This window comes from Sarcophilus harrisii, chromosome 5, assembly GCF_902635505.1.
Source record: "Sarcophilus harrisii chromosome 5, mSarHar1.11, whole genome shotgun sequence".
Taxonomy (NCBI): domain Eukaryota; kingdom Metazoa; phylum Chordata; class Mammalia; order Dasyuromorphia; family Dasyuridae; genus Sarcophilus; species Sarcophilus harrisii.
This window is the reverse complement of record NC_045430.1, coordinates 200,457,036-200,471,873: the sequence shown is the minus strand read 5'-3', so window position 1 is coordinate 200,471,873 and position 14,838 is coordinate 200,457,036. Positions and strand designations below refer to the sequence as shown.

Below are 14,838 nucleotides of genomic sequence, written 5' to 3'. Positions count from 1 at the left end.
CCATGTTAAGGATTTAATAAGGTTGTTGCTCCTTGGAAAACAGACTTTCTGACACAGGTGAAGACTGACAGTTTTAGCTTGCCTTGCTCAACAAAGACACCTTCTAATATAGTTCTAATATAGTTTTAAAGGTCCTTATACTATTCCTGGCCAAGAGTTCATCTTTCTAATATTTTAAGTCAAGTCTAAAACTCAAACTCTCCTTTTGGACATCTTTTTACTTCAAAATTCTGCCATTCCCCTCTAAAGCCCTTGTCTTCAATCAGCAGGAATGATGAGGCTATTACATATGTTTCTAAAATTTTCATTTTTCTGCATAAGATTTCAAAAGCCCTAACAATGCTTTAAAGATTTCTCCTGGTAGTATAATTTGTCTCCACCTGAAACACCAGAAGTGGGTAATGGTTATCATGTATGACAAGTTTTGGTATTCTCCATGAAGGCATAGATACATGCTGCAGGAAGAGAATTTTTATTCTCTTCTTTATCAACATCTAGTTGATAAATAGCAAACTGTACCATTCAGAAGATAATTACGATCAGCCACTACATGATTCTTTATCTCACCATTCTGTCTCTACTGAGAGCACAGTGACTAAATGTCATTATTTAGGACACAAGAATTTGCTTCTTCTTGAAATGGTCTGGCTCTCCCTTCTGTATAAAGAGTCTTGTGTCTGTTATTAAGCTCCCAATGTTTAGTGATCCCTCTTTTCTTATGAAATTTTATTCTATAAATAAATTTGAAATACTAAGATTTTCTTTTGCCTCATTAGATTCTCTTCTCTGAAATGTAAAGCACTTTTTACTTTTTTTTTTTTTAAGGAAGCTTTGTTACCCCAGTAACAAAGTTACCCCAGTAACTTTGAAAGTTAAAAAAAAAAAAGCATTTCTTCAATTTTTTCCATCTTCTTTTCTAGGATAGAGACAAACTTACACATTGGTCATTTGAAGCTGTTCTTTGACATTGGAAGAAACAAACATAGAGTACTCTTTGCTTATCACAGTAAAATTCTCCTTATTCTTTAAAATTATCTAACAATAATAACAGCAATAGGAGCAACATGTCCTCTTTCCTTGCCTACTAAGTTATACTTTGTACCTCACTGTGCCCCAGAACTGTCTTCATATTGAAAGATAACTTCTGTCAAACCCTGAAAACAAATGATCAAAGAACTACAGAGGTTATTCACCAATCACTTTTGACCTTGGAAAAAAAATTCCAGAGTTCATAGAAATAATCACAATGACTGTTAACTCTGAAAAATAAAATAAAACCAAATAGCTACGAGTGGTTATAAGCAGCAAAGATTTTTATTCAGTTGGAGGAGGGAAACTAGTTATGTGTGTTGGGGTAAGTTCTAATATGGAGGAGATCCACTGCGGTGAGGTTGAGCCCTGATACATATTCTAGTGGCTACAAAGTAAGCTGTATCCTTGACAATGAGGGGGTTACAGTGACAAGGAGGCAAGTTTGATTCACAGCAGGGTTTCATGACCAGAATGTGGTTCCTGCAGGTGCTTGTCTGAGTTCAGAGACCACCTGGGATTAAAACAATTCTGGGATTTTTCTGTAGTAGAATTCATCCAGAGGATTAGCACAAAAAATTGTTATGTCAACCTCAAGGAACAATATGCTTGCTGAATTTTAGCTCTGTAAAATAGGGTGTCTACTAATAGTAAAAAGAGAGGAGTGAAAAGAGAGAAGTGATCTTGGCAAGGGGATCCTGATGCTTCAGTTCTGGAACTCATATCTGGGAAGTACCTTCTCTCTCTGGGGCCTCTTTCTTTATTGGATGGTTCATCTCAGAACCTCCATTTAGGGAAGTTGCTTAGTAGCCATTTTTAAATTTCCCACCAGGCTACACTTCTCTAGATTTCTTCATCATAACCCAGCATTGGGTACCTTCTTCCAACCCCAGCTCCTTAATTTCCTTTCATGTATTGTCTTTCTTATTAGAATATAAACTCCCTGAAGGTAGGTTCTGTCCTTTTTGCTTCCATTTATATTTCCACTGTTTAGCTTAGTGCCTGGCAAATAAGTACTTAATTATTGCTTGTTGACTGACTGAAACTAAAAGGACTCTCTGCTTTGGACTCAGATGTGTATGCAACCACATTCAGTCCTGAGGAAACCTAATCTCTAAAGACAAATTTCTTACATTCTTTATACCCTTATTGCAGAGCACTGGGGAAAACTTTTTAGATTAGGCTTTGGTCTATTCCAGAGACTCCACAGAGTAGAATACAGGAAGATGCTCAATGTATTTCAAAAATCAGGTATGGGGCAGCTTTAGCTCCTTAATAGTAAATGCTCAACACAGTGATTCCCAAGTAAACAATGACAGAAAACTTAAATGAGAAGTTGTCACGACATATTTTCCCAGGAGGTTGAAGCTAATGTTTATATAAAGAGATGAAACAGCTAACAGGACTGATGGATAGTCATTTTATAGTTCACTTCGCTCTGCACAATTCATATCCCAACTCCCACTTTAACTGGCAAGTTGGGCCCCAGAAGGCAGCTAACATGTTTCTTGCTTTAAGGCATTTGGGATAACTTCAAGGGATTAAGGACATTTTTCAGTTGACTTTGCAAAAGCCAATCCTCTATAAGTTTTAAAGTCAGGGGACTCTGCAATTAACAAAACCTAAGTGATGTCCTTGAGACCACAATCTCATTAAACACAATTCCAATGATTTCTTAGTTTGAACATGTTTTGAATTCAGGAATATATGTCCAGCATTCTACCCTAGCTGCCCAGGTCTATCCCTTTGTGGTGTCAACAGTACAGAAGAGAATGGCAGAATATAATGGCAGAAGAGAACCACTCTTCTTGGGGAAAGATTCTGTTCTCAGGGAGGAGAAAGAAAGGAAGGAGATAATGTGATTTTCAGTACAAAGGTATATTAGAGTTGATTTGATCCAACTCTCTTACTTTACAGTGCATCTTAGAGGTGACTTGCTGAAAGTCCTATAGCTAGTGAGTAATCAAGTCAATATTAGAACACAGATTCTTAACTTTATATCAGTGCTGTTTATAATTATACCACTATGAACCAGAAATCACAACTCCACAAGATATGAATAATAATTTATTACAAGAGAAAGAAGTTTGCAAGCTTGGTGAAAACTTGAATATTTGTGAGTATAAAAAGGGGAAATCTCATGGGAGGAGTGGAGGACAATCTCTTCCTAAATGAGATTGCCATGGGAAGAGGAAAGGAACAGTAGGAAAGGGGAAACGAGGGAGCAGGAGGGCTTGGGCACGTGGGAATAGGGACAGAAGATGCTCTGCTTATCTGAAAGGGTCCCAGCTGCACGAACAGTTTATCAATCTGTTGCAGACTGACTGGTTCCTATCTTCTAGCTGACTTGATTCTCAAGGACACATTAATTGTCACCCTCTGAAAAACATAGTGACTCAAGTAGACAGGTTAAGTTGGCTACAGAGCAATACCAAGCAGCTGCTCCTTTGTTCTGTCTTGTCTCTTTGGCTGATCCTATCATATGGCTCACTTTGTATATACCGAAGAGATCACTGCTTTGGGTAGTAAGATTGAGTGTTATGGTAAGGGTTAATTCATTCTGAACTATACTGTCCAGAAGATTGTGCTGGGTGAGTGGGGATAGGGAATATCCTTGAGTCTGGCTCTTACACAGAGGAGCAGAGATGTTTTCTGGCTAGGATCCCAGAATATTTAGCAATTTAGATGGCTGTGTGGGTGAGGGGCACAAGGTTTTGATGGTATGATGGGGGAGAAGGTTAGAGGTGAAGGGACAGGAAAGAAGAGCAAGGCTTGTTTCCAATTCCATTTCCTTCCCTGAAATACTTTTGCTTTATTAGTTGCTCTCTACTTCTCTAAAATTTTTCCTAGGTTCTTCCCTCAGCTATCTTTCTCCTTGGCCTCAGCTGTAGCTATAATCAGCTATATTATTGCTCTCACTTAATGGCAGCATTTCCCACTTCTAGCCAAAGCTCTAGATTCTTCCAACATATTATTTATGGCTCCATGAACACTTGGAAGGAATCAAGAGATTGGAGCCTGTCCACTCCTTTGGGTTCGATTCTATCTCCCTTCAGACTTTGGAAAAGTCCTTTGGTGGAAATAAGAAGACAGAGGAATATAAAGGGACTGGACAAAAAGGCAGGTCCCAGTACTTCAGTCATGATTTTATTATCAGATTATTGCCAAAGCTGGGAGGATATGCATGGAATGCCCACAAATTGTGGAAAGAAGCAGGATGAGTGCTATTACTATCTGCAATCAGGCTGAAGTGCTGAGAAGTGACATCAGGATATATGTATATATAAAGGAGAATAACAGATTATTTCAGAACAAGCTAGCCCAGCTGAAGCTCAGGCCTCACAGGCCTCTACCAAATTGGTAGGGGATGCAAAGCTCAAATCTCCTTCAAGTGGTTTCTTCTCATTAACATCCTAAATATAGAGGAGGCAAAAAGATTAGAGGTTAGATCTATATAGGGGGAGAGTTAAAAGTAAGGTTCTTTTACTAGGGGTGTGTAAACCTGGATCTAGGGTTCTCCAAATCCAAAGAAACCCCTGCCACTGTATCCGAATACTTAGGGTTCAAACTAATCACTAGAACATCTCTAGAATTATGTATTAGAGGGAAAACCCTGGTCCCACTCATCTGATGAACATACTTTGTTTGATTATGAAATTAGATAGGCTTTCTGTCTCCTCAAAAATTTCCTTTCTATGGCTGCTCTCCTCCCACTCTATGGCCCCCACCCTAAGATCTTACCTCTTCAGGTGGCAAGTTCTTTTGGCGACAACAGCATGAGTGCAAAAGAGTGAACACTATAGGGGACAGAGTCATGACCAACAGTGTGATCCAGACAAGTAGTGTCATGATCTTGATTCCTTTTGACAGGTTCTGGTGATAGAATGCAAAGGCAGCTGTAACTCCGTTCTTGCCACCATGCTTGCTTAACATGTCTTCATTCTCACTGGTCTCATCATCATACATTGTCTGTCCACTTTGCCCTACCATCATTGCCAACAGTGGTATAAGGCAGAGATTCAGAGACTTCAGTTTGGGGCTTAGTTCCATCACTAACTAGCTATGGCACTTTGATCATATCATTTTTTTCTCTCAGAACTCTAGTTTCCTTACCTGTGACATGGAAGGTGTTAAGCTTCCTTCCAGCTCTTAGAATCCCTCATCTGATGCCTTTTCTACTTTACATAGTTGATTTGAAGAATAATTGTGCTTCTCTATTGTCCTGACTTTTTGCTTACTAGCTATATGATCTTGGACAAGCCCCCTTACTTCTCTGAGACTCAGTTTCCTCATCAATAAAATAACGACAAAAATATCTTCAAAAAAATGTGGGAAAAAAAAGCCTCACAGGATAGATGTTGTGAGGAATGTACTCTTGACTCTGACACTAAGGTGATGGGCTCTGTGGACTGGGACTATGCATTTCCTTCCATATCTTGGCTGGGCCAGAGTTTAGGCTCTTGCTTAAGAACTCTTGTGAAAAGTTCAGTCAGTGCCCTCCTGAATCAGCACCTGCATCCATAGCACCCTTTGTATTCCACCATCAGGTTGCCTTATGACCTAGGCCTTGTCATAGATTATTTGTTAGAAGGCTAAAAATCACTTAGCAAGGACCCTTTACATTTGTCCTAGCTGCTAATTCCCCATCCCATGCAACTGCGCAAAGCCCAGGCTCCCTTGGTCTAGCTATAGTTCTGATTATCCACTACATTTGCTCATTCCTCCCATCATACTAAAATGTATGCTCACCTGAAACATGTTCATGTAGTTCTTGCACTGACTTATCCTCCAGGCTTCCTGTGGATCTGGAGTAATGAAGGACTGAGAGGACCATCCTCTATTTTTATCACATAGATCATATGTGTAGTAGAATGAGTATCCCATGTCAGTAACACAAATGACAATGGCAGCAATGGAAGTACAAATAGTTGCCAGAGTGAATAGGATTTTCAGGAAGACCTAGGGAGAAGAGAAGACAGGGGGCACGCCTAGTTAGGTCTTTGCTTAGTACTTCTACGGATCAGTTTGGTGTGGAAAGGGTTAAGTTCTTCCATTCCTATCTTTGTAGCTCACTAAAGACTCCATGATTCAAAGGCAAAGGTTTGTAGAGGTGATTTAAGAAGATGGCATGGAAGAGCTTGAGGGTTACCTTTTAACCAGAACATGAGGAAATGTATTGAGTCAAGGGTAGGACAGACACTTACCCACCATGTACCTCTCCGTTTCTCTTGAATGATAGCAACAACCCCAGTGGAGATAGCCTGGAGAAGATAAAAGATATAAAAAACAAATTTCCCTTCTATTGTCTTCTGCCATAACCTTTCCTTAAGGCTCTCCTGCCCTCACCCCTTCAATTCTTCTTTCTCCTCTTCCTGCCCAGTATAAGCAACTTGCTACAATAGGGCTATTGCATAGGGGGTTTGGTTTCTCTTCTATGTAAAGAAAAAGGTTAGCATGATAAATATGGAAGAGATCTGTGTGAACCTAGAAATCTGAATCTGAGAAGTTTGAGATCAAAATGCCATTTTTCTTCAAAGTTAAATACATGAAGCTTTTTCTGACTACCCCAACCCACAGAAGGGTGGTCTCCTTATAGCACTGATGATCTATAACACAGTAAAATATTCCTTGACTTATTACTTTCCTTTTAATTCATTCATTTAGTACACTTATCAAACATTTATAACGTACAAGGAACAAAGATGCATAAGTCATGGTTTTTGCTCTATTGGAGCTTATTATTTCCATATCCTATTTCTTCAGCTAGATGATAAACTCCCTGAGGAAAGACATTGAAGCTTTTATTTATTTGCATCTTTTACAATATCTAGCACAGAGCCAGGCCATTATAGATGCTAAAAAGTGTTGTTAATGATGTTCCTCTCTGAGATTCATTTGTCTTCCCTCTCCCTCCCTTCTTACTGTACTCACCACAGCTCCAGTCCAGAAAGCAGCTCCAGAATACTGTAGTTCAAAGAAGGGGCCCATGTAGAAGAAGACTCCTAAGGCTCCACTCATGACTCCCAATATTATTTGTGCAGTCTGTGAGACAAAGACATCCATCCCCCACAATCAATCTCCTTCATATAGCTCAAATTTTAAGAGACAATTTTCTTGCTCCTAATTTCCAGGCTAAGGAAAGGGCTGAGATGAGATGGGTGATGGGATAGTCATTACTTATGGTTGTAAGGGAAAGTAGGAATTTATAAAGGAAAGCCAGAACTGTTTATAATGTAACACCAACTTCAATAACTTCTCTCACAGAGACTATAGATATTGTTACTTTAACAATTAACTTGTGCATAATCTCTGACCCTGCAATACTCCGACTAGGTTTGTATCCCAGAGATCATAGAAGAGGGAAAAGAACCTACACATGCAAAAATATTTATAGTAGCCCTTTTCATGGTGACAAAATATTGGAAACTGAGGGGATGCCCATAAATTGGGGAATAACTGAACAAGCTATGGTAGATGAATGTAATGGAATAGTGTGTAATAAGAAATGATAAACAGGCAGATTTCAAAAATAACCTGGGAAGTCTTTTATAAACTGATGCAAAGTGAAATAAGCAGACCAGGAAAATGTACAAAGTATCAACAGATGAACTATGTTTGACTCAGTTCTTCTCAGCAACCAGAGATCTAAGACAAGTACAAAGAACTCACAAAAGAAAATTCTATCCATAAACAGATAAAAAATAGATGGATTCTGAATATACATCAAAGCATATTTTTCCACTTTATTCTTTCTTGTTTTTTTTTCTCCCCTTTTGATCTGTTTCTCCCTTCACAATTCTGATTAATATAGAAATAAGTTTTACATCATAGCACATATGTAAAGTACAACAACATGCCTACCATCTTTGGAAGAGGGAGAGGAGGAAAAGAGGGAGAAAAATTTGGAACTCAAAAATCTCAGAAATGAATGCTAAAATTTTTCTTGACATTTAACTGGGGAATAAACAAAATACTATTAAAAAAAAGTATCCCCTCCAGGTGTTGCTACTTTAAGAGACAATGGAATCTTGGATAGTTACAGTTTAACTCTCATTCTTTGAGAAGTCTCTGGGAGAGGTTAAGACTTTAACTATCATTCTGGAGAGATTTTGAGCTGTTTTGACTTAAGAAAAACTGTGAGAAAACCAAAAGAAAGGACTAAGAGAACTTCTTTCCTGAGAGAACTGTTTTTAATTCTTGTCAAGAAACATGAAGAGAATTCTTGAGAAGAGATTTTAATTGGCATCCAGAGAATGGAACCTTTTCCAGAACTGAGGAGATGTCAGTACTTGCAGTGAGGCTACAGGTCTAGCCTCTAGATTCCTAGAAGTCTTTAGCTGTGATTTTTCTTATAGCTGATACTTTGCAAATAATTATTTGTCTTTGTTTTACTGTCTATTTTACTGTTAATAAATTATATGGCCAGTAATGTTGATATTTAAACCTAGAAAATTATGGGCTTGATAAAAGGAGAAATGAGTAAAAGCTTATGGGGGGAAAAGCTTCCTTCAGTTTATTTAATAAACAAGTAAAAATGAATGATTAATTGATGAGAAAGGTTTTGGAATTTTAGTGATTAATGAGGAAATATCAGAAGATATCACTTGATTGTCTTAGAATCTTAGATATTAATGAAGAAGGAAAATGATCCAATACCTTGTCAAGAAAAGAGAGGGTCACCCAACATAGGATGCACATAGAAGGGTCAACCCTAACCTTGTTAAAATAGATCATAATAATTGTGTTGGCCTATCATTTTGTCAGATAAATCATTGTTGATCAGTGACCCAGAAAAGTAGATAGTGGATAGAAACAGCTGATTCTTGTAGTTGGTGATAACGAAGTTTCAGACTCTTTGTTTCTATCTTTCTTACACACACACACACACACACACACACACACACACACACACAGTGTACCACTCTTCCCCAGTTGCAAAAGCACAATAGATATGCTTTTAAAAGTCTATTGATTCAGATTCTATTCAAACTTCAAGCTCATCACAGTAATAAGCCTGCTCTTATGTTAATTTTAATCTGATATCACTTGTGTAAAAATGTTAGCTGAGGGAAGGGAATAGTGAGTGTAGTGATCACCTGTTCATTGGGGTGTGAATTGGGCATATGTGAACTCTGGATAAAATTGATTCCTTGTGAGGGATAATGATGATCTTGAATTTTCCTTTGTGATTACAGTTGGATATAAAATGAAACCAGGAAAGGGGGAATTAACATTCAACTAAGTTAAACTCATTTCAATTAAAGAAAAACACATTTCACTCCTAATATGTGTAGTATTCTATGTAAGGTGCTAAGATGGGGGTGGGGGGAAGAAACAGCTTATAAAGACATTATTTCTTCCTGAATGGAGCTGAGAAACTGATAGAATAATCCCATGGTCACATAATTTTTTTCCCTCATCAATGCTAAGCTACTCTTCTCCAAGTCTAGGTAACTAAGGGGAGTTTTCCATCTAATATTTTATGACTTCATAAGATTTAAACAAAGTAAATAAAAAGAGGAAATTGAAGTCCTGGGAAGTTGTCTAATGTCAGACAAACTAGATTTCCTGATAACACAGCTGAGTGATTTTCCATGCCATCATACTGCTATTTTGTCTTTGGGAGTAGAGTAGTGGTAGAGAATATGTGGTTGAGCCAGATCCTTACCTTTATGTATAGTCAGCAACCTTGTATTCCCATGCTTTGCTTCCTCCAAAAAGGGTTGTGAATATTTTGTATTTTTTTAGAGTTTGTTTTGCTTAGGTTCATCTTCCATATTTCACCTTCTATGTGTGGATGTATGCTAAGGGTTGAATCTGAATCCTCCCCTCTTCCCTCTGTAATTCTGTTCTTGGTGATCTTTTGTCAATTCAACTATTCATTTCTGTGCAGATATCTACCATTTCTATATATCTAGCCATCTTCTTTCTCCTAAGCTCTGGTACCATATCTCAAACTGTCTATTTGATATCTTCACTGGGATGTTCCGCAGGCATGTCAAAATCAACATATCCAAAACATAATTTATTATGGTCTTTATTTTGAATTGTCTTTGAGTAATCATGTCCTTTTAATGATGCCAGATTTTTCCCTAAATCAAAGGCCCATCCTTTAAACACTAACATTATACAGATATTTTTCTATGGGCAGTGAGTCATAAGAGGTCCCCAGGCAGCTAGGTAGTTCAGTGGATAGAACACTGAAGTCCTAAAGACCTGAGTTCAAATCTAGCATGACCCTCAGTTTCCTCAGTTATAAAATGGCGAATAGCACCTCCCTCTCAAGGTTGTGAGGATCACATAAAATATTTGTAAAATGCTAGCTCAGTACTTGACAGATAGTAGACACTTAATAAGTACTCATTCACTTTCCCTTTTGTCCCTTAAAATTCTTCTTTTGTAACACATCCTGTGAGTTCTGGATTTTCCAAAGAACCGAATAAAAGAATACCACCACATTTTGTTATTCATTTGTTTCAGGTATAATGCTTTGTGACCCCATTTGGGGTTTTCTTGGCAAAGATATTAGTATGCCATTTTCTTCTCCAGCTCATTTTGCAGATGAGGAAATTGAGGTAAACAGAGTTAAGTGACTTGCTCAGAGTCACACAGCTAGTAAATATCTGAGGCTGGATTTGAATTCAGTTTTTCTTGAATCCAGGCCCCGAACTCCATCCACTTTGACACTTAGAGGAATTATAATGGGGAGATAGAGCAGAAGACGTCATTAGAGAAAATAAAACTATAAGAGGGAAGGTGGATAATTTATCTGTTCCATTAGTATCTTTACAATGTTAAGAGAAACTAAGGCAAAGCCCACTATTCATTGCACACCCTTTACCAAATTCATGGGAAATCATATATAGGAGTTACATAGGATGAATAGGCACAAATAGATTGCATTCTGCATTGAAGGTAGGAGCACCCAAACTGATTAGATTATATCCATTTGAGTTCCCCATTCTCAATAAAAAATTTTAATGAGTTTCACCTAAATGTCTCATCTATTAAATGTCTCCTCTGACATTAATACTGAAGATCTAAACTAACTTTTTTTTCCCTTTTGGGGCCTTTTCTGTGATTTAGTATTCTTCAATTAAAAAAAGTTTAGCACCTTGTTACAGAGAATGAAAAAGATGGTAAAAAAGGAATGCAAGTCATAAGAGAATGAATTTATGCCCAATATGATCTCTTTAAAAGTCTCTCTCTCTCTGTCTCTTTCTTTGCTGAGGCAACTGGGGTTAAATGACTTGCCCAGGAAGTATCTGAGACCAAATTTAAACTTGGATCCTCCTGACTTCAGGGCCGGTGCTCTAACACCACCAGCTGCCACCTAGCTGCCCCTAAAAGTATATCTCTTTAGGAATTGTACATTGATCAGGAGAGAATGATAAAAAGTATATTCAACATGAAGCTGGATAGTAATAATGGTAGTAACTTGAATATCAACAAAATACTTTTTCCTGATTAGAAGGAAAAATGAGATTATATGTTTTGTTGCCTAGACATTGAGACCCCTTGTTCATGATGAATTTTGCTCTTATTTGAGGGCTGCTTCACTTACCCAGATTGCCAACTGTAGCCGACTCTTCTTTATACTTGACCCAAGAGTGCCAGCAGAATTAACAAAGATTTGCAACAGGTTTTTCCCAGTCTTGAGAAGCTCAGGCAAAACTGACTCCTGGTGGATATGGATATTGATGTGAAGTGGCTGGGAGGTTCCAGCTGCTTCCAACCCATTTATCTTAATCCCATTGATGTTCATCTCGTTGGGGATCATCTTTCAGGCCTAGGAGGAAGTGAGATTAAGATATCAAGGCTCATGGTAAAGCTTCATTTAACCTGATTCCCTTTATAATGGAATGTTTTGACTTTCTACTTCTAAAGCATCCTTGACTGGTCTTCTGGATTTGCTTTTCCCTTGAAAGTCACCTTAAATGTGCAGAAGCATCTTGTAGGCTCCATTAACTTCCCCTAATCACCTGTACAATCAATCCCCATCTGCATAGAGGATAAGGGTGTAATGTAAGAGGTCAGACTCAGAGGAAGTTTGGATGGTGGACACCAGGCCATAGAATAAGAAACTGGTGTTCTCTGGAAGCCTCAGAAACTTGGTCTACCTTCCTCAGTCCAAGTTCCATTACAACTCAAATGCCAATAATGCTAATAATCCCTTACCAAATATTTTCAGATCCATTATCTCTTCTATTCTCAGGCAGGGTTGGGTGGAAGGGTAGAGGTGTTATTAAACTCATTTTATAGATAAGAATGCCAAGATCCTAAATACTACAGTGAATTGTTCAAGGCTAGAGGGCAGAGCTTCCAGGTTCTCCCAAGCCCCTGTACTCAGTTGGTGGAGCAGTAAAAAACTTGAAGTGAAGCAACCTGAACACCTCACTGTTCACAAAATGCCTCTCCCTTCTCTTGAGTATCTTTGTCTAGGTCAAAGCCCCAATTCATTCCTCACTTTCTTTATCTTTTCTTGGCACTGCTGTTCTACTCTGCTCATTTCCCCAAGGCTAAGGGATAAAGCCCAGTAAACAACCTGTATTTTTTTGGTGCTAGAAGAGAGGAGTTGGTAAAGGGAGATATTGCAACCTTTTATTTATTCACTGAAACTACTGTTCATGATTCCTTTAAGCTTCCAGAATCATTTATTTGAATGAGGAAATGGGAAAAGATGACTTCAATATAGGATGTGGGAACCTGTCCTTCCTATCTACTCTCCTGTTTTTTTTCTCTTAAATATAATTGCTAATAGTATGTTCCCTCCCCCCCTCCATGTAAACATGTAAAAACTAATAATACATAGAGAAGTTTGGATTTCTGGGTGAATAGAATAAGAGACTAGAGAATTGGTTACGTCTGGGAAATCTTGGGGTGGGGCTGGGGAAAATGAGAGAGCTAGAGTTTGGGGAATATGGTTTCTCTTACCTTGTTTGGTCCAACCTTCTTGACCAGAAAGGGAGAATGAGGTTGAAGACAAGAGTGGAGTGGAGAAAACAAATTTGATGGAGTAAAAGCCCGTCGGGAAGAGCAACGGGAGGAAGTGAAATCAAAGTAAAAAATGGGAGGAGCCTAGACATTCTGACTAAGAAGGGAGGAGTGTCTTTGGAAAGCAGAAGAGAGGGCAGGGCCAGAGCTGGGTTAAAGACTTGTGATTTGTGTATTGGGAAAAAAGGACCAGATAGAATATCCAGGCTTAATGGCTCAGGGCCATGGCCAGGCCAAGCCGATTCTGTTTCCTGTTTGGAAAGCAATGAAACCTTGGAAACCAGAGGGAGTCAGTGTGGGAAGTGGGAGCAGAGATGGTAAGAACTGAAAACACCTAGGCTTTTGCCAAGTTTGCAAACCAGTCTAGAATCTCTGCCAAGAAAACCCCAAATAAGAGCATGAAGAGTTGGACAGGACTGAAAACTATGGAGGAGCAAAAACTAACCCTGAGGTGGGGTGGGGTTGGGGGTGAAGTGGGTGGGATATGGATGGAGTTTGGATCATTGTAAGAAAGAAGGAATGAGATTACAACAGGAAAAGAATAAAGGACTAGGATTTTGTGAAATGGTTACATTTGTGAAATTTGGATATCTTTTCAGTGGATGTGGCATTTAAAAATCATAGGTCTTATTGTTTTTCAGAGCTGATAATGTCACTGATTTGTGACTTTCAGTGTGGACTATTTGACTGATGTGTTAAGCATAACCCCAACTCTCTCATATTGATATACACCTTTAACCTCATCTGACTTCTCTAGCTCTTTCATCCTTTACAAACCAAATTAACAAAATGGAAATTTTGTAGGAAACATTATACACATGAAAATCCCTTTCTCCAAATAGAAAAGAGAATCTTCATCTGGGTTCTATGACTTTGTTTTCCTTTCTTTTTTTTCTCTTTTCCTTCCTTCCTTTTCTTTCTTATTTTGAGAATTCAATTTCATTACAATGAGTTTCCTTTATAATCTTATGTATCTTACTTTAGGAATTTAAAAATATTATTTTGAGAGGAGGTTCATGGACTTTATCATACACACATTGAAATTTAAGAAGTCCTTATATAAATAAAAACCTAGATAGACATGGGAGGGTTGCAATTTCAGAATTTTTCAAAATGGAATTTCAAAATTTCAGTTGAAAGAGTATGTTTGTATGTGAGAGGGCTGACAATCCTTGACCCTGTGGTGTGTCTGGGGTAACTTAATTGAAGTGGTTGCGACATTATGGGACCTCAGGTTAAACATTCACCATCAAAATTGGGGTCTGGCTATTTGGAATGATTTTTTTCTCTGCATGCAACTAAGGTACTCACAGAAAGAGGAATGCCACTGAATTGGGATCTCAGGATCCCTGAAGTTTAGTAGGTGGTCTGTCTTGTTTAGAATCAAGATGGAACACTCAGACCAATAATTTAAGTCAATGAAAATAATTATTGAACATGCTCATTAGGGTCTTGTTTACTCTTCTACTGTTAAGGAAACAGGGAGAATGGCTTCCATCATCAGGACATTATGACTCAGCCTGCCAAACTCAGTAAATAAACTGTGCCCTTTGATCCTGTTCTTCCTTTTTTCCTGTTATTTCATAACTGTACACCTGGATCTGGATTTTTAAAAAGTCATTATGGGTTGTATGTGTTACCCTCTTAGTTGATTCTCTCTGTTGGACAAGATAATGAGCATGCTATGGACACTGGTTGATCTCTCCTGGTTGTGACCAACTATGATTCTACATTGACAAATTTTGTCTTTTGGGCATAAGAAATTCCTTTCAATCACCACACCAATCTGCCAGGTTCTCCTGCCCAACAGGCTCA

General features: G+C 38.3%; 1 protein-coding gene across 1 annotated transcript; it reads right to left on the bottom strand.

Moving 5' to 3' along the window:
* Positions 1-3,079: 3,079 nt before the first annotated feature.
* Positions 3,080-13,119, bottom strand: TMEM176A (transmembrane protein 176A). Its single transcript, XM_003771765.4, has 7 exons — positions 12,964-13,119; positions 11,594-11,818; positions 6,961-7,071; positions 6,234-6,290; positions 5,779-5,988; positions 4,771-4,902; positions 3,080-4,442 (listed from the first exon to the last, which is right to left on the bottom strand). The coding sequence occupies exons 2-7, from the start codon at positions 11,807-11,809 to the stop codon at positions 4,362-4,364; spliced, it is 807 nt and encodes a 268-aa protein (XP_003771813.2). The 5' UTR covers positions 11,810-11,818; positions 12,964-13,119; the 3' UTR covers positions 3,080-4,361.
* Positions 13,120-14,838: the final 1,719 nt, after the last annotated feature.

Coding starts and splice junctions, on each gene's coding strand:
- TMEM176A (XM_003771765.4), bottom strand. CDS start 11,809: ATGATCCCCAACGAGATGAACATCAATGGGATTAAGATAAATGGGTTG. Junction 6,291..6,960: donor CTTTCTGGACTGGAGCTGTG/GTGAGTACAGTA, acceptor TATCTTCTCCAG/GCTATCTCCACTGGGGTTGT. Junction 4,903..5,778: donor ACTACATGAACATGTTTCAG/GTGAGCATACAT, acceptor TTCTATCACCAG/AACCTGTCAAAAGGAATCAA.